Source organism: Eptatretus burgeri, chromosome 6 (assembly GCF_056783735.1).
Source record: "Eptatretus burgeri isolate ZD-2024b chromosome 6, Ebu_testis_v1, whole genome shotgun sequence".
Lineage (NCBI taxonomy): Eukaryota > Metazoa > Chordata > Myxini > Myxiniformes > Myxinidae > Eptatretus > Eptatretus burgeri.
This window is the reverse complement of record NC_140966.1, coordinates 83,188,947-83,214,979: the sequence shown is the minus strand read 5'-3', so window position 1 is coordinate 83,214,979 and position 26,033 is coordinate 83,188,947. Positions and strand designations below refer to the sequence as shown.

The window sequence follows — 26,033 nt, the reverse complement described above, 5'->3', positions numbered from 1 at the left end:
TGCAGGAAGTGTGAGGAAATAGCCCACTTGAGGATAGTTATTTATAGGTTGAGGGAACGCATCAATAATTTACAGCAAGTAGCAGAATGTGAGAAATTTGTCGATAATACTTGGTTACGGTTGTGGAGTGAGATTGCTGAGGATATTGGAAGTGGTGATGGTGCAGGCGGTGGTGTCGTTGCAGCGGGGGCAGGAGGTGGTGATTGTGCAGCAGGGGCAGAATGTGGTGGAGGTGCAGTGGGGCAGAAGGTGTTGGAGGTGCAGCAGGGGCAGGAGGTGGTGATGGTGCAGTGCTTGAAAGCAGTGGTGGTGTAGCGGGTGCAGGCAGTGGTGGAGGTGCAGCGGGTACAGGCAGTGGTGGGTTGTGCAGTGGGTGCAGGCAGTGGTGGGTTGTGCAGTGGGTGCAAGCAGTGGTGGATGTGCAGTGAGTGCAGGCAGTGGTGATGGTGCAGTGGGTGCAGGCAGTGGTGGAGGTGCAGCAGGGACAGGTGGAGGTGCAGTGGGTGCAGTTTGTGGTGGGTGAAGGCAGTGGTGGAGGTGCAGTGGTGATTCTGCAGTGGGTGCAGGCAGTGGTGGAGGTGCAGCGGATGAAGGTAGTGGTGGAGGTGCAGCAGGTGCAGGCAGTGGTGATGGTGCAGTGGGTGCAGGTAGTGGTGGAGGTGCACTGGGTGCAGGCAGTGGTGGAGGTGCACTGGGTGCAGGCAGTGGTGGAGGTGCACTGGGTTCAGGCAGTGGTGTAGGTGCAGCAATAGAAATTTGTAGACGAGGTATGGGAGACAGTTTTTGTGGGTGATGAGACAATTAAATATGTAGATTCTTCATTCTGCAGGAAGGATCATGGACGTGGAATTTTGTGTAGTTTTGAAGGAGCAGGAGTTAGGGACATTGCAGGAAGGGTAAACGATATTGTATCGGGTCACGGCAGGAAGAAGTTGGTTATGGTACATCAAGGTGCAAATGATGTTGGGAAAGTTTACTCAGAGGTTTTGAAAAATAGACAAAGGATATTGGGAAAGCGGCTGAAAGCAAAGGGTTGTGAGGTCATGTTTTCTGGGATTCTCACAAGATTAGGAAACAATAGAGAAATTATGAGCAGAGCGACAGACCAATGGCAACCAATGGCTTGAAGAATGGTGTAGGGAGGAAGGTTTTACATTTAAGAAGCAGTGGGAATCATTTAGGGGAAAAAGGGAGTGTTTCCGGAATGATGGCCGTATGTTAAATAAAAGGGGGAAGCAAGGTTTGCAGTGGGAATTGAGGAAGAAATTCAGGCTTTTTTATGTCAACGGAGGGTGGGGAAGCAATTAAGGAAGGAACGGATGATGTAATTGTGATGAGAAAGGCCAAGCAAGAAAATAGAATTTCAGGAAGGGAAAAGTTAAACATATTCTGCACCGATGCCAGAAGTTTAAATAATAAGATGGAAGAGCTTGAAGCTAAAGTGGATAGCGAGGAGTATGATGTAGTTGCAGTGAGTGAGACATGGTTTATGGAGAGTAACTTGAGGACAGGATAAGAATGCTACAAGGTGTATCGTTGTGATAGGAAGGAGAGAATAGGAGGAGGAGGAGGAGCAATCTGGGTAAAGGACAGCATTGCATCAAGAGAAAAGGGTGACATTAAGGAAGGAATAAATGTTGAGGATTCTGTATGGGTAGAGACTAGAGATTGCAAAAACAGCAAGATACTGGAAGGATGTTTTTGTAAGGCTCCAGGTGTGAAGGAAGAGGAGGAAGGAGGAGTACATGAAGAATTCAAAAGGGCATGTGGTAAGGGAAGAGTATTGATTTTGGGGGATTTTAACTTGCCAGGAATAGATTGGGTCCAGGAACAGGGAAAGGGCAGAGCAGATGAGGATTTCCTTGTTTTATTCCAAGATTGGTTTTTAACCCAGTTTGTAGATAAGCTCACGAGGGGGAGTGCAGTGTTAGACCTCCTTTTAAGTAATGATCCCAATATGGTGGAGGAGGTGGAGGTCGGGGAGCATTTCGGAGCAAGTGACCATAACTTTGTGTGTGCAAAGATTCTGTTAAGGGTTAGAGTTCAGGATAGTAGAGTAAAGCTATGAGATTTCAGGAAGGCAAACCTTGAGGGTCTGAGGAGAGGGTTGGGTGATGTAGATTGGGAGACTCCAACAACACCACAATCAGCATCAGAGAGATGGGAAACCTTCAAGGAGCAAATGTGTAGAGTGCAGAGGAAGAACATTCCAATGAGGTATAAAACTAGAAGCAGAAAGAGGCCAGGGCAGTTGAGTGGTGAGATAAGGAATGTTATTAAGGAGAAGGAGAAGGAGAAGGCATTTATTAGGTTTAAAATAACAGGACTGGATTTAGATTTATATCACTATCGGAGTAAACAGAGGCAAGTGAAGAAAATAACTTGGCAAGCCAAAAGAGAGTATGAGAAGGACATGGCAAAGAATATTAAACATAATCGCAAGGCTTTCTTTAAGTATATCAGGGGAAAAGAACAGGTGAGGACCAGTGTGGGCCCATTGAGGAATAGCACCAGGAGAGTGGTTAGTGATGAAAGTGAGATGGTAGGCTTATTAAACAGGTATTTTGCTTCAACTTTTACACAAGAACAGTCAGGAGAATTGCCAATAGCTGAGAGTTTCTATCGAGGAGGTGAGGAAGGGCTTTTACAGAAGATCCAGGTTGGAGTGGAGGATGTCAAGGAACAGATAGGTAATCAAGGAGTATAAGGTTCCAGGTCCAGATTATATGCAACCGAGAGTATTGATGGAGGTGGCTGAACAGGTAAGTGAGATGTTAACGGATATTTTCAATAGCTCAGTGGAGTCAGGACAGGTACCGGAGGATTGGAGAGTAGAAAATGTAACACCATTATTTAAGAAAGGATCCAGAGAAGAATTGGGAAACTATAGACCTGTTAGTTTGACTTCAGTTGTGGGGAAGGGGTTGGAGACATTAATTAGGTACCAGATGAGGAACCATTTAAATTAATACCAACTAATTAAAGGTAGTCAGCATGCGTTTACCAAAGGTAGTTCCTGTCTAACAAATCTTTTAGAGTTCTATGAAGCAGTCTGATTGGGTGGATGAGGGAAAGGCAGTGGATATAGTATGTCTAGACTGTAAGAAGGCATTTGATAAGGGACCACATCGGAGGTTGTGAGCCAAAGTGAGGGCTTGTGGAGTGGCTGGTCAGGAAGCTAATTGGATTGCAAACTGGCTTAGAGGTAGGAAGCAGGGAGTGGCTGTGAGTGGGAGGATGTCTTGCTGGGAGGATGTAAGTAGTGGGGAACCTCAGGGATCAGTACTCGGACCTTTACTATCCATTATTCACATCAACGATTTGGATAATGGGGTAAAGAGTAAACTCTCCAAATTTGCAGATGACACAAAGCTTGGAGGTGAGGTGGATAGCAGAGGGGGTGGGGGTGGTGATCAGATTCAGGAAAGGAATGATACTTGTGTGGATTGGGCAAAAGATTGGCAGATGGAAGCAGGTAGCACAGTGCCAGGCAGCTCGAGTTAAAGCAAATAGGGTTTTAGGTTTTATTCGGAGGGGGGTCATTTATAAATCAAGAGGTGGTGTTAACATTGCACAGGAATTTAGTGAGGGCCACATCTAGAATATTGTGTGCAGTTCTGGTCACCACAATTCAGGAAGGACATAGATGCCACAGAGAGGGTTCAGCGCAGGGCTACCAGATTGATCCCGGGCCGAGCTAGACTCAGCTATGAGGAGCGGCTGAAGGAGACAGGGCTTTATACACTAGAAAGGAGGTTGTTACGAGGAGATATGACAGAGATGTTTAAGATAATGAAAGGTACAGACATAATAAGTGCAGATGAATTAATTATTCAACAGAGTAGACAGTGATAGGACCAGAGGCCATAGCCTGAGAGTAAAGAAGAGGAGAGTTAAGACGGTAGCGAGGCAGGGGACTTTTACTCACAGAGTAGTTAATGCATGGAATGGTCTCCCTGGAAAGGTAGTGGCAGCAGAAAAAGTAGACAAGTTTAAATTAGAATTAGATAGGTACCTGGAAGTTATGGAGATAGAGGGGTATGGGGATGTTGAGAGGACTTTTAGATAGTTTGAGCCTTCATGAGTGATTGTGTGCATGTGTATGGAGTGCTGTTGGTGGGGGTCTTGGCAAGGGGTGTTGTGTGGTTGATGATGTGTTTTTAATCAAGCCCATGCCCCCTCCCCCCCATGAGGGGAAGAAGAAAATGAATAAATAAACAAACCAATACATTAATAACTAGAGGGGGAGCACTCGGTAGAGTGCAAAACCTCCGCCGCCAATACTGCTGGGTCACTTAAGTGAACCTGATATCCCATTCATTGTAGGCCAAAACGGATCAGACTCTACTGAACCACGATTGAATAAACTAAACTAGATCGATGCGCATGTAGAAATGCCCAAAAAAAAAAAATCGAAAATTTTTTTGAAAAAAAAGGTGCAAAATTTCTGTTTATTTTTTTCTAACAATTTTTTTTTTGGTTGGAAATCACTTAAAACATGTAGAAATGCAAAAACAAAAATTCAAATATTTTTTCAAAATGGCCGCCATTGCGGCCATATTGGATTTTGTACCAAGTCCAAAATCTAATGGCATGGTCCTTGGACCATACCTAATCCCCCCCACCAAGTTTCGTCAAAATCCGTCCAGGAGTTTTTCCGTAATACTGTTCACAAACAAACAAACAAACAAACAAACAGACAGGGGTGAAAACAGTAACCTCTGTCCATCTTCGATGGTGGAGGTTAATAATAAAAAATACAAAAGCTTAAAATAAATAGATTTTTAAAATATATTTGCATTTCCTTCTTTGGATCTTGTGTTAATAAATGAGTGTAGTGTTGATCTCGCACAGGCATAATGGGCTGAATGGCCTCCACCTGTGTCTGATTTCCTTGTGTCACACACACACACACACACACACACACACACACACACACACACACACACACACACACACACACACACACACACACACACACACACACACACACACACACACACACAGTTAATAAATGGGAAAAGCCAGAAACCACATCGGTTGCCTATAGATTGCAGCGCGATGATGGTGTCGGTACTGCTTCATGCTGAATGCCTTGGAATAATAAGCGACACTTTCAGAAAGCAAACTGATGTATTGAAGGACACTCAAGCGTACGAGCATCAAAGCACACAGCAATTGGCAGCATTTCCAGCATTCCTCGCGTGGTCCCCTCACAACACGACCAAACCACCGGCGCCACCTTCTGTTTGTGGCAACACCACTGTAACATCTTCCCTTTAAAGATCACACATGTGATTGACATCGTATAACAGTCAACGTGAGTGACATAGTACAAAAGTTATACATTGTCACTGGGTTATCACCACACATGAACGACGTAATTCCACAAGTTATGTCCAATTATTGAGTACCAAGAATAATTTAACAAAGAAATACACAGACGATCCACTGAACAGTTCAAAGTCCCACATATCATAAATAATTCAGCCTTGCAGAACTGCGTACAAGTCTGCCAGACCGGGTCTGCCTAGCGGATTGATTATACATCACTGAGTCCCGGACGGGCAAGGCCTCACAGTCACCTCTAACCGGGGGTGGCTGACTGCTGGTCAGACAATCAGTTACACCACCATATGCAGGGGCCTGATAAGCCACATCTGCAGGGGGCACAGAAACCTATTATTCATCCGGGTTAGCTTACGTGAGCGAAAACATAACCTCTGTCCCCCCTCGGTTTATGGAGGTAATTGCGTAAGAGAGAAGACTCGACGCACTCAATGTGCATTGCAAGACTTGTATATCAAAGTCTGATAGAGAAATAAGAACAGATCCATATTGGGACTGTGGGACTGGACATTTAAAATTTGAATCATCAGGAACCATGGATTTATAATTCTGCATAAATGGTGGAATCCCCCCCCCCTTTGACTCCTCCACCCACCCCAATGCCGAGCAGATAAAAGTAATGAGCAGTGACGGTTTTAAGTCGAGAAGTTATATAAGAAGCAGTGATACAGTAGTGTTTATTGAAATGCTTGGTACACAACAAATCACACCATACAACAAGCAATGCTGTTTTTGCATTCATACGAATATTAGAAGTCATTAAACACTTTGCATACAATGAAGACCGAAGGGTGCAAAAGTGTCTCTGCTGCCTCAGTATCGACAATAAAGGACACAACTCACTCGGTATGCAGTGTTGATCACAGCTTGATAATATCACAGCCAGAAACACAAACACCAAGCCCTCCTTCCATTACCTAATCATATCTATCCCACAGAGAAACTTGCAGGAGAAAAGTGATCATTGTGCAAGAAGAGTGGTTGCAGTCTGGCTCTTATTTGTCATCCACCTTTCCCTCTTTGTGTTTTCCATTCCCAACTGTTCCTTTCACTGTTGCTTCATTTCTCGCAAAGAAATCTCGAGCGAAAGTTTCAGCAACGAGAAGAGGGAACACAAGACTCGCTTCGGCATGGACCTAGGGCGCAGTCAATGGCAAAGCAAAAAGGGAAGAAGAACAACAATAAGCAAAGTATGCAAATATATACATATATATATATATATATATATATATATATATATATATATATATATATATATATATATATATATATATATATATACAACTAATAAAACGGTGAAAAACACTGGCAATGACTAAGACTGCTCTCACCTATGAACTGGAGCTCCAGCATCACAAGTCTGTCCTGGAAACTGCAATCTAAAACTCTCACCGTTGCTTGGAATCTCCACAATGATGCCAAAGCACAAGGTCTGGTGTTTGTCTCTCGTAGGTGGGTTGGTGACATCTGTTTTCTACAGTCTATTCTCCAACGTTTCTCCCTCTGCTCTCTCAGTTCTCTGACCCCACCCAGCAACACCAGGAAGCATGCATTCTTCCAGAAACCCTCTCCTGGTTAAATTTCGAAAATCCAGGGTTACTGCACACGTCAACTTCTTTGTTCCTTGCTTGTCCCATCTGCGGAACCACCTTCCTCAAGCTGTTATATCCCACTCACCCCTCCAGAGCTTCACAAGGTGGTGCGCTGCCATCTGCCATCATCCCCCATCCTTATAACATTCTGTTTGTTATCTTGCCAAAACGAAGTTTTTGCAAGATATGTTAGTCAGCTTGTATGTTTTTTTTGTTGGTTTTGTTTGTTTGTATGTTTGTCTGTAATCACGTATAAAAAATTCTGCAGAGCACAGTTATCATTGGAAATTTTTGTAACTTCGCATATCAGAGGCCTATAGAGGTCCCTTTCAGCACACAAAATTTTGAAGGTCAAAGGTCAAGGTCAAGGTCACTGTCGCAAATCAGGGGAGTCAACAAAACCCTTATTTTTTGAAGTAATTTTAATTGAATCGTCTCCAAACTTTATGGGAATGTAGTTCATGGTCTGGTGCTCAGCTGATTAGTTTTTGGTGGCGATTGGCCTTGACCTTCATGGTTAGCGCCCGAGGTCAAACATATTTGACCCCAAGGTCAAATTTTCAAGTTTTAGGAACCATATCGTGTAGTACCTCAAATTGAACACCTCGATGAGTGCTTTCTAGATATGTCAAGCTTGAGACATTATGACGTCATTTGGTGACGTTATGAGGCAAATGCATATTTTTTTCATCGTTACTCTGTAGAACGATTCTCATCGGAATCTCTCGTAAGCAGATATTCCTCAAGGAGTCGCTCCTGGTGGATAGCAGCTCTGTTCACCTCAGTGTGACCTTAAAGAAGTCACACGTGGTCACCTTTTGGCAAGATATGGGTCACCCTGCGGGTGACATTGGTTTATTTTTTTTGTTTGTTTAATCATCATTGACCCTGCCTTGCCATAACCTCTTACTCACAGGTTATTGTGTTTCCATCCTCTCTCTCTCTCTCTCTCTCTCTCTCTCCTCTCTCCTCTCTCCTCTCTCCTCTCTCCTCTCTCTCTCTCTTTTCTCTCTCTCTCTCTCTCTCTCTCTCTCTCTCTTTTCTCTCTCTCTCTCTCTCCCTCTCTCTCTCCCTTCATTTGTTTATTCCCTTGCGTATTGGGTCCATTCAGTCATTCCCTTGCTTAACTGTTGCTGCAGTGCTCCGATGCCAATTCATTTGCTCTTCCATGAACCTCAATCTTGTGAATAAAAAAAAAAAATTCCGTTTTTACAGCCATTTTTCTCTGCTGAGCAGGGGTTAGCTTGTTGCGGGCTCCAGGCAATAATGGTTTCCTTCTTGAGGCAATGTTTTATGGCCGGATGCCCTTCCTGACGCCAACCCTGGTCGCCTCTTACGACACACAGGGATATGGTATTCCTATTCTAACCGGGGAATACACCGGGACCAGTACACTGGTACTCATTCTGCTGACCTCGGAAGGATGACAGGCTGAGTCAACCCCCTGGTGTTAATTCAGTGGCCAACGGGGCTCAAACTCAGGACCCCTCAGATCCCAAACCAGCCACCCTAACCACTAAGCCAACACCAGGCCTTGTGAAGAAAAATAGAAAACGCAAAACATGCAAAACTAGAATGGCACTCGGTAGAGCACACACTTCCACCAGGATGAACATTTTAATGTTTTGTATCCCACTGATAGGCCAGATCTGGATCCGGACCTGAACCAAAATCGAATCACCTGGTTCTTGTCACCTAACCAACTCATCCACCAAGTTTTGTCATAAATCGTCCATAACTTTTTGAAGTATCATGCGATATATCGTTTTTGCACCCATCTCTGAATGGTGAAGAATCACCTTAAAAATGATAGTATCCAGATCCGTATCTTCACCAAAATCTATTCATTCGTCTTTGGAACACACCCAACCTGTCCACCAAATTTATTCAGAATCCGTCCACAACGTTTTGAGATATCCTGTTCACTGACAAACAAACAGACAGACAGGGGTGAAAACATGACATCTGTCCACTTTTGCTGGTGGAGGTAATAACTCAGCAGCAATAATGATACAAAGGGAAAGATAATTGTAATTGGGAATTTGAAAATATAAGGAAAAGGGAAATGGTTATTGCTCAAGCAATGAGGGTCTGATATTACCTGGTGGCCCATTTCTTACCATTATATCAAAGAGGAAGGATATCATGTTGTGGCTGAAGTTGATCAGAATATAGAAGGACAAAAACAAAAAAAAATTTGCTTGAGAGGACAAACACTCAGACCATACAATTCAGCAGCACATTGGCCTTGATTTGAGGACTTCGGGGAACAAATCTTCCAATTAAAGCAACTTCTTTACGAAACCGTTTTTGTGACTAATTTCTCCGAGTTCACTTAAGGGGCTGTCACACCTTGACGATTTAGCCAGCGTATGCCGACGTATGAAAAATTTGTCTGAAACGCTGGCACAAGTCGAATACGTTATGGGTAAGTTTTGTATACGTTAAGAGCACGCTGAATCACGCTGAAGCATGCTGGCATACGTCATAGTACGCCGAGCTCGTCGACAAAATTTTTCGACGTATGCCAGCGTGTGACTCACACATTCCGCATACGCTGGCCATAAGTTGTAGGCACGTTACGCGATCGTCGACACACGTTACTCGTAAGTCGAAACATGTCGAGGTAATGTTTAGCGTACCCGAAAGTTATTTCTAACCTATGAGTAACATGTTGTAGTCACGTAACGCGATCGTTGACGCACGTCGACACACGTTACTTGTAAGTTACTCATAAATCAAAACACGTCGAGGTAATGTTTAGCGTACCCGAAACTTATTTCTAACCTATGAGTAATGTGCTTTGAACCGATGTGTAACGTATCTCCAACGCACATTGACGTATGTAGACGTATTTGATTGATGTCTTCCGGACGACCACAGAACTTACAGAATGTGTTTCTAACTTACAGCTACCGTATAATGGCATATTGGTAGCGTTTAGGGGAATTGGTATATAAAAATGGGGTTCACAGGAGGAACCTGTCAGTGTTCCAGACTCCATGGTTTTATTTTATTTTTTTTCTTCGGCATGACGGTGATGTTGACACTTCGATTTTTGGTGTGGTTATGATTTAAATCGTTGAGCGGCAGCCTATTAATAGCCTACGTCACGTGATCGTCGACGATACGCTGCCGCACGCTATGCATACGTTAGACTATCGTTGGGCATACGTTGTGAACGCCGACAACACGCTAAGCATTCGTTGGTATAAGTTATCGAAACGTTCTGTGTACGTTACTAATACGTTATGCATTTGTCCAACTCGTTATGAATACGACAAAAACTTTAAAAAAACATTAATAGTTCAGCGTAGAAAAACATAAAAAAAAAAATAACAAAAAGCCAAAGAAAACTTCGAAGAATGATACAAAGAAGTCTCCTGGCCGTGGCCTTGGACGCGGACGCAAGGAGGATCCATCATCGCCCACACCCTCCCCATCACACTCCCCTACTACTGACATGGACCTACTATTACTACTTCTACTACTACTACTAATAATAATGACACACTCACCTACTACTACCACTGATACTACTGACATGGACATGTACTCACCATGGAGCCTGAAACACTGATGGGTTCCTCCTGTGAAGCCCATTTTTATATACCAATTCCCCTAAACGCTGCCAATACGCCATTATACGGGAGCTGTAAGTTAGAAACACGTTCAGTAAGTTCTGTGGTCATCCGGAAGATGTCAATCAAATATGTCTACATACGTCAATGTGCGTTGGAGATACGTTACACATAGGTTCAAAGCACGTTACTCATAGGTTAGAAATAAGTTTCGGGTACGCTAAACATTACCTCGACATGTTTCGACTAATGACTAACTTACAAGTAACGTGTGTCAATGATCGCATAACGTGCCTACAACTTATGGCCAGCATAAGTGGAACGTGTGCGTCATACGTCGAAAAATTTTGAGCATGCTTAAAATTTGTCGACGAGCTCGGTGTACTATGACGTATGCCAGCGTGCTTCAGCGTGCTCTTAACGTATACAAAACTTACCCATAACGTATTCTACGTGTGCCAGCATATTCGGCAAATTTTTCATACGTCGGCATACGCTGGCTAAAACGTCAAGGTGTGACAGGGCATGACGGTGATGTTGACACTTCGATGTCTAGTGCGGTTATGATTTGAATCGTCGAGCGGCAGCCTTTTAATAGGCTACGCTACGTGATCGTCGGCGATACGCTGCCGCGCTATGCATACGTTGGACTATCTTTGGGCATACGTTGTGAACGCCGACAACACGCGAAGCATTCGTTGGTATAATTTTCTATAAGTTATCGAAACGTTCTGTGTACGTTACTAATACGTTATGCATACGTCCAACTCATTATGAATACGCCAAAAACTTAAAAAAAAACATCAATAGTTCAGCGTACGCCAGCGTTTTACATACATTTTGATACGTTGCCATATGCTGGCCAAATCGTCAAGGTGTGACAGCCCCTTTACAAGGAATGTCAACGCAAAAGGAGGCCATTAAAAGGCCCATCAAAGCTTGCGCTATTATTGCCATTCTATGGTTGTTTGGCCGTGCTCTATCCTTTTCAAATGCTGGGCATCAAGCACGGAAGCAGCACCTACCACTTTAAAGTCTTTGGTATGACTCAGCTGGGGTTCGAACCACTAACCTCCCAGACTCAGAATGGATGCTATAACCATGATGCCACCGAGTCTGGTTAAAAAGATGATTGCGCCATCACACTCTGCTGAGGGTTTGTTCAATTTATGTACAAGACCGAGCTCATAGAAGAGTGAGTGGACAAAGGGTAAAAGAGTAATGAACTGAGAGATGGCACTGGGGGCAGTGAGCAGTGGGTCAAGCGTTGAACACAATAAGCAAGGGAATGAGCGAATGAAGAGGAAAAGAGGAGAAAGCAGAGAAAGAGGAGGTGAGGATATAGAGCAACCTGCAAGTAAGAGGGTTGGGGTAGGTAGAGTTGATTAATGAGTGTAAGAAAGATTGTGGGTAGGGATGGGGGTGCGGTGGTGACATGAGATGGTATGCACTTCCTGCTTGAAGCCCTGGTAAAAGTGTGATCGTTAACCTTCTCCAATGTCAATATGATAAGTTCACCAAATGCCAGTTAACTCCTTGTGGAGCCATTATATTCGTGTAAAATGGCGCATGATGAAGGCTTGGTCTTTTCGGAGACAGAAAGGAAATCAGAACAGGAGATGTAGTGAAGATAATTAATGTTGAGTGAGGTTGATACATCCGTTATATTTTCTACACTCAGGTGTAGGTGCACGACACAGACACACAGAAATGACAAACCTTGATTGGAGACGCGTCTGATCGGATTTTACCCCAAGATACAGCCTCGTCAGGAGATGCACCAGAGTCTGAACCCTCAAATTCCTGCCCTGTATTGATGAACACACCATAGTTTGCACCGTTTCTCTGCACACGTGCACACACACACACACACACACACACACACACACACACACACACACACACACACACACACACACACACACACACACACACACACACACACACAATCAGTGGATCAAACGATTACTTCACTCATCGGCTCTGTAAAAAAATAATGGCTTTATCATTCAATACAGAAAACAAACACAAGGCCGAATTGTGAAATCACGTTCATGTGACATTGTGACGCATACAGGTGGAACGTGTGAACGATCCGACAAGAATTTTATTCCCCCTCTTGGATGAGCATTGCTTCAAATCACGGCATTTTGAGAAAACCAAGTGAGATTGAAACTGCCAAATGTGAAAGGTGAGCTGATTTGCAGGTTTGTCTTTGAGTTGCACACATGATCGCCGACAGGGTAAACATCTAACAAACGACGACGGGAAATGCAGCTCCATCACTCTACTGCGCTGGAGTTTAGAAGTGAAAGTAACAACTGACTGAAAGGTTTTGCAGTGCAATTCTTTATTTTGCTATGGTAGCAAACATTCTTCGGGCCTCACTTTAGCAGTAATAATTTTTCATGCTCTCGAAAGGCAAACACATCCAAATATCCTGGCTCCCCATTGATGCCACAGGATATGGTGCTCCTTGACAAGGAAAACACTCCTGTGTCAAAAGACAACACTGTTCATAATAGTAACTGCTTTGTCGGTGGCAACAACGAAAGTATCCATATGATTAAACTTATTTGGTATTGTTACATTTTCAGTATTTATTTTTGCTAAAGTGGCACACCGAACAGAATTGTCAGCTTCTCTGAAAAAAGCCCGTTACTTTTGCAACTTGAAATTAACACATTAAGTAGAATATCAAAATACTTGTGTTACCCATGGGTTGTAGCAGTATTACTACAACAAGGGAAGTTAATGGTACAATTTTGCCTCGACTCTTTCACAAACCAGCAGGCTAGGTCTGATGTTGGACTGAAGATGACAGGAATTTGTAATTTGTTCGGGGTGCCGGCGATAACTTGCCTACTCTTTGCGAAGCACCGTGGGACCTTTAACATCCACCAACTAAAGTTATCAGACAGGACAACCGGCTCAAAACCTTTCGATATTTAATGATCCTTTTAACAGTCACTTAGGGTGTTTTACACTGCATGGAAAACTTATAGGGAGGGAATGGCGATTGTGAATATGACACTTATTAAGATGTTTAGGCTAACCAGCAAGCAAGAGCAGCATTTTCTCTCATGTCACCTCCATCGAAGTTTAAATGGAAAGTAGAACGGAAAGCCGGAGTGTTTGCTCCAACAAAGGGTCAACGCCAGAAACGTCAGCCTTTCCTTGCTTCCCATGGTGGTTAGAACACATCAATCAATGTTGATTCAATCCATTGCTTAATGGGAAAGTAAATCAAGATTTAGTGTGTCCTGGTTTATTTATTAATTTTTTTGTTTAACAGGATCTCAGTACACAATTCTGGAAGAGACTTATTGTCACGAGTGTGCCAGATGGTGGCAACGCTGTGTAATGCAACACCTTCAGTCTTAATTAGTTACACAGTTGAACTCATTTAAAATACATTTTCATTAAAGAAACAAATACAAAACATAATGAATAAAAAGAAGATAACTTCAAATTACTTGTATGTTAAAAGACAAAACTGGTCCCTTTAGGGGGGGGTGATGACAAGTAAGAGAACAAAGTGGGTGACTCCGTAAAAATTGCGAGAATTTCCAAAACTTTCGAAAACTGCAACAGATAAGCCAAGAGGAGATAGAAGAAGAAAGAAAAAGTTAAAAGTAGAGGATAATTAAATAACTAAATAGAACATGCAGATATAAATAAGTAAATAAATAGCATTGAATGTTTATCACGTTCTAAAATTTTATCACTCATATGAAGCCACCCCAACGTAACCCTGGTTGATATGATCATGGTGTCAATCAAGGGAAAATGTAACACTAAAATATGAACCGACACGAGGCAACAAAACCTTAAGTTTTGTTTTTGCAAAGGCATGGCCTTGTTCACACAAATGAAACCCAATGTCATGACTTCGCATATTGTTCAAAGTTCAAAGAGATCAAACAAAGTTTTGGAGATGAAACAAAGTAAAAGAGTTTCCGTAAATTTGCACTCAATCTGAAGATGACAAGTGGAAGTCAGAGAGACGGGTTGATAGAAAATGTTGAGGAGGAGACAAGATGCTGGCTAACTGTGCTTGCGAATCTTATGGCTCATTAGGTACAAGAGGATCACTTAAATGGGAGACAATATAACAATGAAAAAAATCTATCCCTGTGGGGACAGTTATTTCATCAATCGGCTCGGTGAAGATGAGGGATTAGGGGGAAGGGGCCATGCCCCTCTCCCCCCTCTTCCTGAAGTGATATGGTCATGGGGAGCACAACTTCAGTTAACTGCATGGTGCTTATGTTTAATGAAGAGTTGGTCTGCATCTGGCCACTGGTTTCTGAGAATATGTTAAAATAAATTACCTGAATTTGAGGCGAACTCCCCCCCCCACCCCCCTTTCAGTCTCTTATAGGGGCAGATCTGGATGGGGAGCACAACCCCATGATACCTTATTGTTCTAATGTATCGTACCAAATTTGGTCCATATCGGTCGTGTAGTTTGTGAGAAGATGTTTTAGTTAAATGTTAAAAGATGTATGTACGGACGGACGGACGGCCAGACACCGGGACCCATTCTCTGAGCTTATTTTGGAGAAATAACCTAATAATAGCACTTTAAACTTGATGCAGAAAGCTGAAAGGTGTGTGACTTCCTGAAGTCATTACCATGAGATTGGCATTGCAGATATGGTGCTTGATGAGCCCTCCACCAAGTATCAGGATTCCAGTATTGGGTGCAGCCATTGCCAACCCATTTATGCTTTTAATATCTATGGGCAGGCAATGAAATAAAAAAAACCAGGAAATCAGATGGCACACAAACCATTAAACAAGCACAATCGTTCAAGTATGTTAGTTAAAAAAAAAAAACAAGAAGCAAAGCTAACACTAATAAGAATCAAAGTTAAAGGCTTTTCAGAAGTCACACAAAGAGGAACTCAACCTCACCGTTAAAAATAATGGAATCACTCCGAACTAATCTGTCCCCCAAAATAACACTATTATTCTCAGCATTTTGTGTGCAGCACGTGGCTGCTGGTTTGCATTAATTGCTGGGGCTGGAGCTGTGCCACTGATGGATGTGGGTTAGATATGAAGGTTGGAAAAGGAATTTGGAATTTGTTTAACATGCCGGCGATAGCTCACCAACTCTTCACGAAGCACACCGTGGGATCTTTAATGTCCACCAACTAATACTTGAAGGCAGGACGCCCGGTTAAACATCTGTCTGAATCTTGACACAATTAGCAGATCGGTGGTCAAAAAGCTAAGACAACCCATTTTACTTCTGATAAGCCTGGTGTTTGTTGGCTTAACGGTTAAGGTGGCTGGTTTAAGATCTTAGGCCTTAGGGTCTTGAGTTTGATCGAGCCCCTGTTGTGGCGTTGAAATAACACCAGGTGGCTTGACTCAGCCTGTCATCCTTCCAAGATTGGCAAAATGAGTAGCAGCTTACTAGTAACAGGTGCACTGTATCAGCGGCACAGCTGTGCCTCCAGAAAATGACGTAACCAGCAGCCAAAGGCTGCATACGAAACAATAACTTTACTTCTGATATGGGTTCCTTTCCCATGGCTGTTCAGTGCAGAGTTTTCAATGGCCTTTACACAGAAGCATGGATCAAATTATCTTATTAATAGTGGTCGAAGGCTCATAAAGGAGCCCATACCTGCATCAGCTGCAGGATAAGGACATTGGTGGACATCAGTGTACTCTCACACGAATTATAAGGGCATTGGTAGAGAAGGTACAAATCAGCACAATGTATGGGATTTGAACCTGAGATTTCAGCGTCATGAGCAAAGTACTCAAATTGGAAAGGCCAAGTAAAAGTTGCCATATTGACCGGTACCATAGATCGGCATCGACCAACATCACAGCAGAGACCAACAACGTATTGAATATGGTGGTGAGTAATGGGGGAAGTTCAATGGCTGGTCTGTCTTTGTATTATCTTAACAAGGATGCGGAGGGACATTAAAAACTGACCTCTTGGTGCATTATTATTCCCTTTGGCATTCAAAACGATTCCCTAACTCTATCCCCAAAGCTAACCTCACACAAACAGGCTAATGTTGGAACTTACTTTGGCAATTGGTTCAGAGAAACAGTACACAGAGAAAACTACACACGTAACATAATTGGCAGCAGGTTCTTTCTCCGAACCAATGACCAATCTGCGATATAAAAAAATAGAGCATTTGGGTCGAAAGAAGACCAATTTATCTCTGCACTATTCTGTGCAGAATCCACCACTTGGCACCACAAAACCAAAATACAAGTTACTGACTGTATAATGCAGAAAGGCCTCATAATGCAATTGTTTGTTCATTATAATAAATGCTGTGCTAAATCATCATCATGGTTACATCAACAGCCAAAGACCTTCCTCTTCCATGAACTTCGCTTCGATGAAGGATTTTATTTTATTTTTATAGACGACCATTCACATATGACACGTGAACAACTGAGGAATGTGAATTTGTTCATTGTGTAAGAGCTGCTGAACCAGAAAACAACCACGCTCTGAGATAGCAAGCAGTGTAACTTGGTGTCAAGAGATATCCAAGAATACCAGACCACTTGGTGCTGCAAGCTTTTGCATGAATTTGTAATTTGTTCAGGATGCCGGCAATAACTCGCCTACTCAACATGAAAGACACCAAACGTGGGGTCTACACCATCCATTAACAACCTGCGCTGGCAGATGGAACACGCAGCTTAAAGTCCGTCCAAGGGATGGCACACAGTCGGGATTAGAACGCAGGCTAGAAACAGCGAAAAGGCCAGGGTGCTCACTTCAAAGAGCTATCCTGTCAGCATTTACCGGTACCGTCAGACCCTGCTATTCGCGGATTGGCTCTTCACGGACCCCGCGTATTCACGGGTCATAAAATGTGACCTGCTTCTACATTCGCGCTTTGCGTATTCGTGTTTTTTTTTTTTAACACTTCACTACTGGTCTCCTACAGTATATCCACCGGGCAAATTGGAAATCAGCTAACATCACAGCATTACATAAAAGAGGTGAAAAACAGATCCCCTTTGGCTTACTGCACTTCCAATCATCAACAAGGTCATGGAATCCATCATTGCAGTTGATATAAAATAATTTCCTTTCTCCAACAGCCTCATCCCAGGTCATCAATTCAGATTCAAATCTGGTCACTCTACCTTGAACATGCTGTTTCTATTCTCTCAACAATGGTGGAGGCCCTCAATATCAGACATAAGATCAGGGTCGTCTCTCTGGACATATATCGAGCTTTTGATACAGTCTGGTATCCTGCTTTGCCCTCCAAACTGTCTGCCTATGAAATACAAGGCCAACTCCACTCTTGAATTACTGACTTCCTCCACTCTCGTGGACAACGTGTGGCTCTCAACGAAACCCTTTCATCACCTCTCCCTGTCAAGGCTGGAGTACCCCAAAGCAGTACCCCAAGAGTACGAAGCCCCATATTATTCCTAATCTTCATCAATGATCTCACTGACTCTCTGGGAAATCCTCTTTATCTCTTTGCTGAAGAGTGTACGCTCTGCCATGACATGTCTCATCCTTCTGACAGGCAGGCAGCAGCCTCTTCCTTCTCCTCAGACCTTGACAAAAATCACAAAGTGGTGAAACACAATTTTGTTAATGTATCCATATTGTCCACCCTTTGCGTTTTCCCTTACCCCTCATGGTTACTTGCATCGCTTGTTTGTCCGTCTCCGACTACTTTCTCCCTCCTCTCTGCTGTTGGTATTTCCCCTTTATCCTGCTGTTCCCTTTGTTATGTTGTGTCCTCATTTGTTCTGTGTAATCGCTCTTCCACAAGCCTAGACCACGTAGAATAAAAAAAGTTTTCTATAAAAAACCCCCCAAAAAACACAATGCCCCGATATTTGCTGACCCAAACATTCGTGGCATTTTTCAGGAGCCTGTCGCCTGTGAATAGCGGGGTCTGATAGTACTGTATATTAAATACAATTATTCAAAAACTTTTTTCCCCCAAATCAGTCGGCTCGTCACGCAAATGTTTTGAAAATGCGGACTCACATCCTATTCCACATGAGTCGCAGTTTCTTTATGTGACATTCTTGCTTCTGCTATCGAGTAGGTGAGCGAGTGTGTTTTTACGTAACATCCTCTGGAAGTGTATCGTGTAGTGCAATTTCTCTTGGCTGCTACCCCAGTAGGCTCCTTCCATGCATATACTCTTAAAAATAGTGAACTTCCACTGAAGGTGCCTTTAATGTCTCAACACCACGTCCCAATGAAATTCTGGCTGGAACACTGACCACCTCTTGGAGGTTTATTGGACATAAAGGCAAGAAAAATCATTGTGATTAAAGAGGAGAGAGCAAGGGTCATGATGGAGGTAAACAGGTTAAGAGTACACAAAGGAATAGGTGAGAAATCTTGATGAAAGAAGAAAGGAAAACATCGAGCACAAAAAGGAACGAGCGCAAGTGAGCACAATATTCGCCCGAACAAGAAGGTATATACAGAATTGTGATACAACATGGAAAACAGCATCCTGGTTGCCATGGCAACCACTTTAGATGACGAACGTATGTCGCAACAAACCGTCTCCACAGTCTGTACCTATGTACCAAATATGAAACGTGAAAGTTGAAAACTTTGGGAGTTAGAGTGCGGACAGGAACTGACGGACGGACGACCGGTATCACATAATACGTCCCGATATATATATATATATATATATATATATATATATATATATATATATATATATATATATATATATATATATATATATATATATATATATATATATATATATATATATATATATATATATATATATATATATATATATATATATATATATATATACCTGGTGTTGGCACAGTGGTTAGGGCAGCGGCTTGGGATCCAAAAGGTCCTGAGTTCAAGCCCCATTGGACCACTGAATTAATACACCAGGGGGTTGACTCAACCTGTCATCCTTCCGAGGTCGGCGAAATGAGTACCAGTATACTGGGCTGGTGTATACCCCGGTTAAAATAGGTGTACCATATCCCTGTGTCGTAAGAGGCGACCAGGGTTGCGTCAGGAAGGGCATCCGGTGTAAAACAGTTGCCAAATCACTATGCGGATCACACGGATGATCCGCTGTGGCGACCCCAAACGGGAGCAGCCGAAAGAAGAAGATATATATATATATATATATATATATATATATATATATATATATATATATATATATATATATATATATATATATATATATACACACACACATATATGGCATATAAAAACTACAAACCCTCAACAATGTCCATGATCAGGCCAGGCTTCTTGAAGGAGTGAAAGAAGATCATGTCACCGATGGATCCATCTGTGATGGCAGGGCTAAACACAGGGATATTGTTCTGTTAAGGGTAAAGGGATGTGGAGGACAAAGGCAATCAAATAAAAAATTCCCTCCAACCACCCCAACAATAAAATTAAGTAATAAATAAACTGATTACTGTGACGTTGATAAAGTGCAAAGGCATGATACCTTCCACTCCCCTCCTCTCTTCAACCCCCTCCCTTCACACACTATTTAAAACATTATGTAAGAGCTAGGCTCGAAGAGTGAGGTGAGATGGTAGACGTAGGCTTTGGAGAGTATCTCACAGATCTGAGAAGCTACATGTCAAACCTTCACTTATGTCTCCATCCATCCATTGGAACCATACTCTGTGCAGAGCATTGGTGCTGCCAAAGCAGACTCCTCAGCTATTGGACACAATCCTGGAGGGGTCGCCACTCCAACACAGGATACCAGCATGCTGGCACTCATTTTGCCGACCTCGGAAGGATGACAGGCAGAGTGAACCCCACCTGGTATTAATTCAACAGCCGAGTGGGGTTTGAACTCAGGATCATAGGATTCCAAGCTCACCACCCTGATCATTGAGCCAACACCAGGCATACTTATGTCTCATTAGGATTAAATATGGGTCAAGTGTTATGTGGCAGTGTGTTAGGATACACAGTGTGAAACAGGCATAGGTAACAAGCTTACCTTGCACAATCGATAGTGAACTCACGAGCCCTGAATATATATAGTAATAAAATAAAATGTCACCACAACTATGCAAGCGGCCTTTTTATTTCGTTGACTAACTCCCAACCGAAACACACCGCCATGGTGTTGCCAAAGGCACGAGGGTGTCAGCGTGCTGGAAAAATAACAAGCAGAGGTATTACGATCGATATACCTTGTGAGCCCAGTACAGGATAGAATCTGGATTGTTTATCTCCTTGCCCATCCGGGAAATCATCTTCGAGGGTGTCCACTTCATGCCCTGCAAGAACATCAACAATGGCTTTTTTTTCTTTCCAAGAAGCATCTTGATATTTACAGTCTCATAGACTGTTCGTTGGTCCCACCTGAGCACAAAGCCAATGATTCTGTGACCCCAGTTACCCCAGTTTGAATTTTTCTCTATTGTATTATCTTTACAGTGTAAAATTTTCATGGTGGCATTGGAAAGATTGTTCAGAAGTAGCGCATTCACCAATGAGCTCTTTCGTCTGGGTTCGGTTCCCAATGTGAACATAAACAGTCATCCTGGTGCTTTGCAGAGATGACGTTGCTCATCAGTGGGTATGCCATCCTTTTTTTGTAAAGGCCCTGTCACACCTTGACGATTTAGCCAGCGTATACCGACGTATGAAAAATTTGTCTAAAACGCTGGCACACGTCGAATACGTTATGGGTAAGTTTTGTATATGTTAAGAGCTTCCTGAAGCATGCTAGTATACGTCGTAGTACGCTGGTATACGTCGTAGTACGCCGAGCTCATCGACAAATTTTAACATGTTGAAAATTTTTTGACGTATGCCAGCATATGACTCACACGTTCCGCATACGCTGGCCATAAGTTGTAGGCACGTTACGCGATCGTTGACACACGTTGACACACGTTACTTGTAAGTTACTCATAAGTCGAAACACGCGAAGTTGATGTTGTTGTTTTTTTCTTTTTTTTTCTTTGGCATGACGGTGATGTTAACACTTCGATTTCTAGTGCGGATATAATATAATTAATAGGCTGCCGCTCAACGATTTAAAACATAACCGCACTAGAAATGGAAGTGTCAACATCACTGTCATGCCGAAAAAAAAAACAAAAAAAAAACACATGGAGTCTGGAACACTGACGGGTTCCTCCTGTGAACCCCATTTTTATATACCAATTCCCCTAAATGCTGCCAATACGCCATTATACGGTAGCTGTAAGTTAGAAACACGTTCAGTAAGTTCTGTGGTCGTCCGGAAGACGTCAATCAAATACGTCAATGTGCGTTGGAGATACGTTACACATAGGTTCAAAGCACGTTACTCATAGGTTCAAAGCACGTTACTCATAGGTTAGAAATAGGTTTCGGGTACGCAAATCATTACCTCGATGTGTTTCGACTTATGAGTAACTTACAAGTAATATGTGTCGACATGTGTCAACGATCGCGTAACCTGCCTACAACTTATGGCCAACGTATGCCAGCGTATGCCAGCGTATGTGGAGCGTGAGTCATACGCTGGCATATGTCGAAAAATTTTCAACATGCTGAAAATTTGTCGGCGTACTACGACGTATGCCAGCGTACTACGACGTATACCAGCGTGCTTCAGCGTGCTCTTAACGTATACAAAACTTACCCATAACGTATTCGACGTGTGCCAGTGTTTTAGACAAATTTTTCATACGTCGGCACATGCTGGCTAAAACGGCAAGGTGTGACAGCGGCTTGAATCGTCGAGCGGCAGCCTTTTAATAGGCTACGCCACGTGATCGTTGGCAATATGCTGCCGCACTATGCATACGTTAGACTATCGTTGGGCATACGTTGTGAACGCCGACAACACGCTAAGCATTCGTTGGTATAAGTTATCTATAACTTATCGAAATGTTCTGTGTACGTTACTAATACGTTATGCATACGTCCAACTCGTTATGAATACGCAAAAAAACATCAATAGTTCAGCGTACGCCAACATTTTACATACATTTTGATACCTTGCCATACGCTGGCTAAAACGTCAAGGTGTGACAGGGCCTTAAGGGATGTTAACCCTTTGAACCCTGGCGGCCGTTTTACCAGCCACTATTCAAACCTCTACATACCAAAGTGTCCGGTTTACCGGTCGTTATTCAAATCTCCCGAAATCTGAGAGGCTGGATTTTTCTCCAGGGACTCCAGGGTGGGGGAACCGAAAGTCCAACAAGCTCAGAGTTCAAAGGGTTAAGCTTGGTGTCCCATTGACATTAAAGATCACAATGTACTTTTCGAAAAGAGAAGGCCATTGTGTGCCAGCACCCTGTCTGAATCCAAGATTCCTCCTCTTCGGGATACTTTGGAAGCCCTCTGAAATTGTGTTGCAACCTGTCCAGATTAAATGCTCAGCTCCGGAAACGTAGTCTTGGATGCACCTGGTTTCTCCCAGAAAAGCATCACAGCAATTGGAATATTATTAAGGCTCATTGTGTGTCTCTTTCATACAATACACATTGGACAAGGACACAAGGAGATAATGGACACATTAACACACAATATTGGAGTTGAACTTGTAATTCCAGCACCAGGTGCTTAGATGGGAACATCAAACACATCTAAATCCCATATCCTTTGTCAATGCTTTGTCGACAACTGTCTTGTACCACATTAAAAAAAAATTCCTTTCACTCAATGTAATTTTTGGCTGAAGGCCAACTTTCTTATGAAATATAATTCCTGAACGTCAATGTAAAGCATGACGCGAGTAATTTCAAAGTGGGGAAAAAATATTTGGATGCAGTACACATCTTATTTTTCCTCTTTGCTCTGATGAAGGGTTAATGCTGGAAACGTCAGCTTCTCCTTGCCTCCAATGGCGGTTAGGCCTAAGTCACATTTGCTCTACGGCGAGGATACGGTGGCCGTACGGCCTCTAAATTGACAGAAACGTGCAGCGGCCGCAGAGTTTCTGCGGTGGCCTCAGGGTGGCCCTACGCCGTTTGGCTATCTTTTACAGGCCGTAGGGGTTGCCATGGAATTATAACGCGGAGTTATAACTTTTTTCATTTCTACGTTCGCCGTAGCAATTCGACAAGCCAAAAAAAACTGGTAAAATAAAAAATCAATGAACCCACTCGTTACCGTCCGTCTGGCCGCACGTTCGCCTTAGGGCCCCCCTGCGGTCCCTCTGCGGTCGCCTTGCGGGCACCTTGAGGCTACCTTGCGTCTGCCTTGAAAATTATATGGCCGCCGCAGGGCCCCCTTAAGGTCACCGTGCGACATCAAATCAAAGACCGTATGGCAACCCCACGTTTTCGGTCTCCACAATTTATAAATACCCCGTGCGGCTCCCTGAAAAATAAAAACGTATGTGACTGCTACATTGTGTGACCGTGGATATACTGCGGCCGCCGTATAATTGCTAGTGGCCGTAGATTTTGGAGACCCCACGGCCGCCGTGGCAAATGTGACTTAGGCCTTAGTATACCTCCATCAAGGTCCTGTTGATATCGTCCATTGTTCTACCTGTCCACGGACGCAGATTGACACCCGCCTTTACCAGTGAACACTAGTTCTTCAATCTACGTATTATGCCATTAACCATGTTACCAATAATACTTAAAGAAGAAAATAAACTATTCTCTCATTCAAGACGTTTTTAGTTAGCAGAGATTAAGGTTCATGGAAGAGGTGAAAAGCAATATGGAAAATGCTAACACAGCAACTTGAGAGAACCTTCTCGTATATACACCATGCTATCACAGTGAGGAATGACAAAATTCAACTGCAATGCCACAAAACACTCAGGAAATAAAAAATATAAAAATCCCACATTCTCACCAAAACCACAAACCTGCTCCAATTGCTCCAGTAACATTTGATCCAGCAAGGGCATCATCCAGTCTTCAAAGAGACAGTAGTTGTTGTTTGGAACCAACATGTTTCCAATCCTGCCAGCAGACGAGACATTGTCAACACGGTTGAAAAGTTTGCAGGAATCCATACAAACAGAGTCCAGCCAAATAGATTTAAGATTAGGGGCGAGTTCATGGTTGGGTAATCAGAGGGATTGTAGGATAAAGGTTAAGATAAAAATTGTGAATTCTCTACCTGTTTAAGCCCTTTGATCTCATTTCTTTTCCTGGTAGGGTGTAGTGCCCCATGTACGTCGGACCAAGACACTTAATGAGATCTTCTTCGATCCCTCCGGCTGTTGTGACCAAGCAGTCAACCTGTACCATCACAGATCGATTAAGGATAATACGTTGTACAAATTTATGGAGGTTACGGTGTACAATGCAGACATTGAAAATGAATGGGATACGTCTGTAGCACTCTGCAATAACAGACGAGACGACCCAAGACCTGCCAGATCGTTTTTTAAAACGTTAACAAACCACAATTGTACCCAGTTTCATTTTGATGAAAATTTTGATGATGGCCCAACACGAGCTTAATCCATTTTAAAAATTGTAAGTTCACAATATTATCTATCACTACAGGAGAGATGTTTGTGTGGGTCACCATTTTTCTCATAGATGGCCAAATGGATATTTGCAAACTTTCAGAGGTTCATCAGTGAGTGCCAGGGAGTGCTTTCAGCAAAAAATATTTTTTCCTTTTTTAAATTTGAAAAAACAGATGGATTCTTGTTTTTTAAATCACTCTGTAGTGCTTAAGCCTTTGTAAATACATGTAAGGTAATATTAAATTATCCCCAACTCCATTCCTCAATGGGTGTAGGGAAGTGTTTTAGGCCCCCACAAAAGAAAAAAAAATTGATTTCTTGAAAATGCAAACAGGAAAAAGACAGCAACGGGCAATGCCGGGTTCCACAGCTTATTATCTATATATAATAACACACTTGTCAGGCTGTCTGTCCTTCAATCACATATCGAGAGACTCTATCATCTGATGGCTCTGATGAACAGCTTGGATATTGTGATTTAAACTTGTTTGGTCGTTATTTCATTTTAACCCCACACCATATATACTGTATGTATGTATATATATATATATATATATATATATATATATATATATATATATATATATATATATATATATATATATATATATATATATATATATGACCGTTTTTACAGCCATTTTTCCCTGCTGTGCAGGGGTTGGGCTTTTTCTTGAGGCAATGTTTTATGGCCGGATGCCCTTCCTGACGCCAACCCTGGTCGCCTCTCACGACACACAGGGATATGGTACACTTATTCTAACCGGGGCATACACCGGGACCAGTACACTGGTACTCATTTTGACGACCTCGTAAGGATGACAGGCTGAGTCAACCCCCCAATATATATATATATATATATATATATATATATATATATATATATATATATATATATATATATATACATACATACATACATATATATATATAGTGTTCCTGCTGTAACGGTCCGTCTAAAAAGTAACGGGACTGAGCCTGCTGTGTGCTCCACTTACACAACTTGAATGAACGGGTTGCGTCAGAGTCTTTCGCAACATTCCAGCAATATATATGATGGTGATGGTTGA

General features: G+C 42.6%; 1 protein-coding gene and 1 long non-coding RNA gene across 3 annotated transcripts in view; one reads left to right on the top strand and one right to left on the bottom strand.

The window, feature by feature from the left end:
* LOC147025193 (uncharacterized) overlaps positions 1-26,033 on the top strand; it is an 83,772-nt gene that overhangs the window by 51,702 nt on the left and 6,037 nt on the right. The window contains exon 5 of the long non-coding RNA XR_015059387.1: positions 12,600-12,713. This is a non-coding gene — a long non-coding RNA (uncharacterized LOC147025193). The remainder of the gene's footprint in view (positions 1-12,599; positions 12,714-26,033) is intronic.
* The window catches only part of DHPS (deoxyhypusine synthase), a 35,782-nt gene continuing 15,746 nt past the window's right edge, over positions 5,998-26,033 (bottom strand). For both annotated transcript variants that reach the window (XM_085885889.1, XM_085885888.1), the window contains 7 exons: positions 24,606-24,727; positions 24,349-24,445; positions 20,714-20,800; positions 19,771-19,876; positions 15,161-15,264; positions 12,242-12,367; positions 5,998-6,485 (listed from right to left, as the gene is read on the bottom strand). In XM_085885889.1, coding sequence (XP_085742015.1) covers positions 6,345-6,485; positions 12,242-12,367; positions 15,161-15,264; positions 19,771-19,876; positions 20,714-20,800; positions 24,349-24,445; positions 24,606-24,727 — 783 coding nt within the window. In that variant the 3' untranslated portion in view covers positions 5,998-6,344. The remainder of the gene's footprint in view (positions 6,486-12,241; positions 12,368-15,160; positions 15,265-19,770; positions 19,877-20,713; positions 20,801-24,348; positions 24,446-24,605; positions 24,728-26,033) is intronic.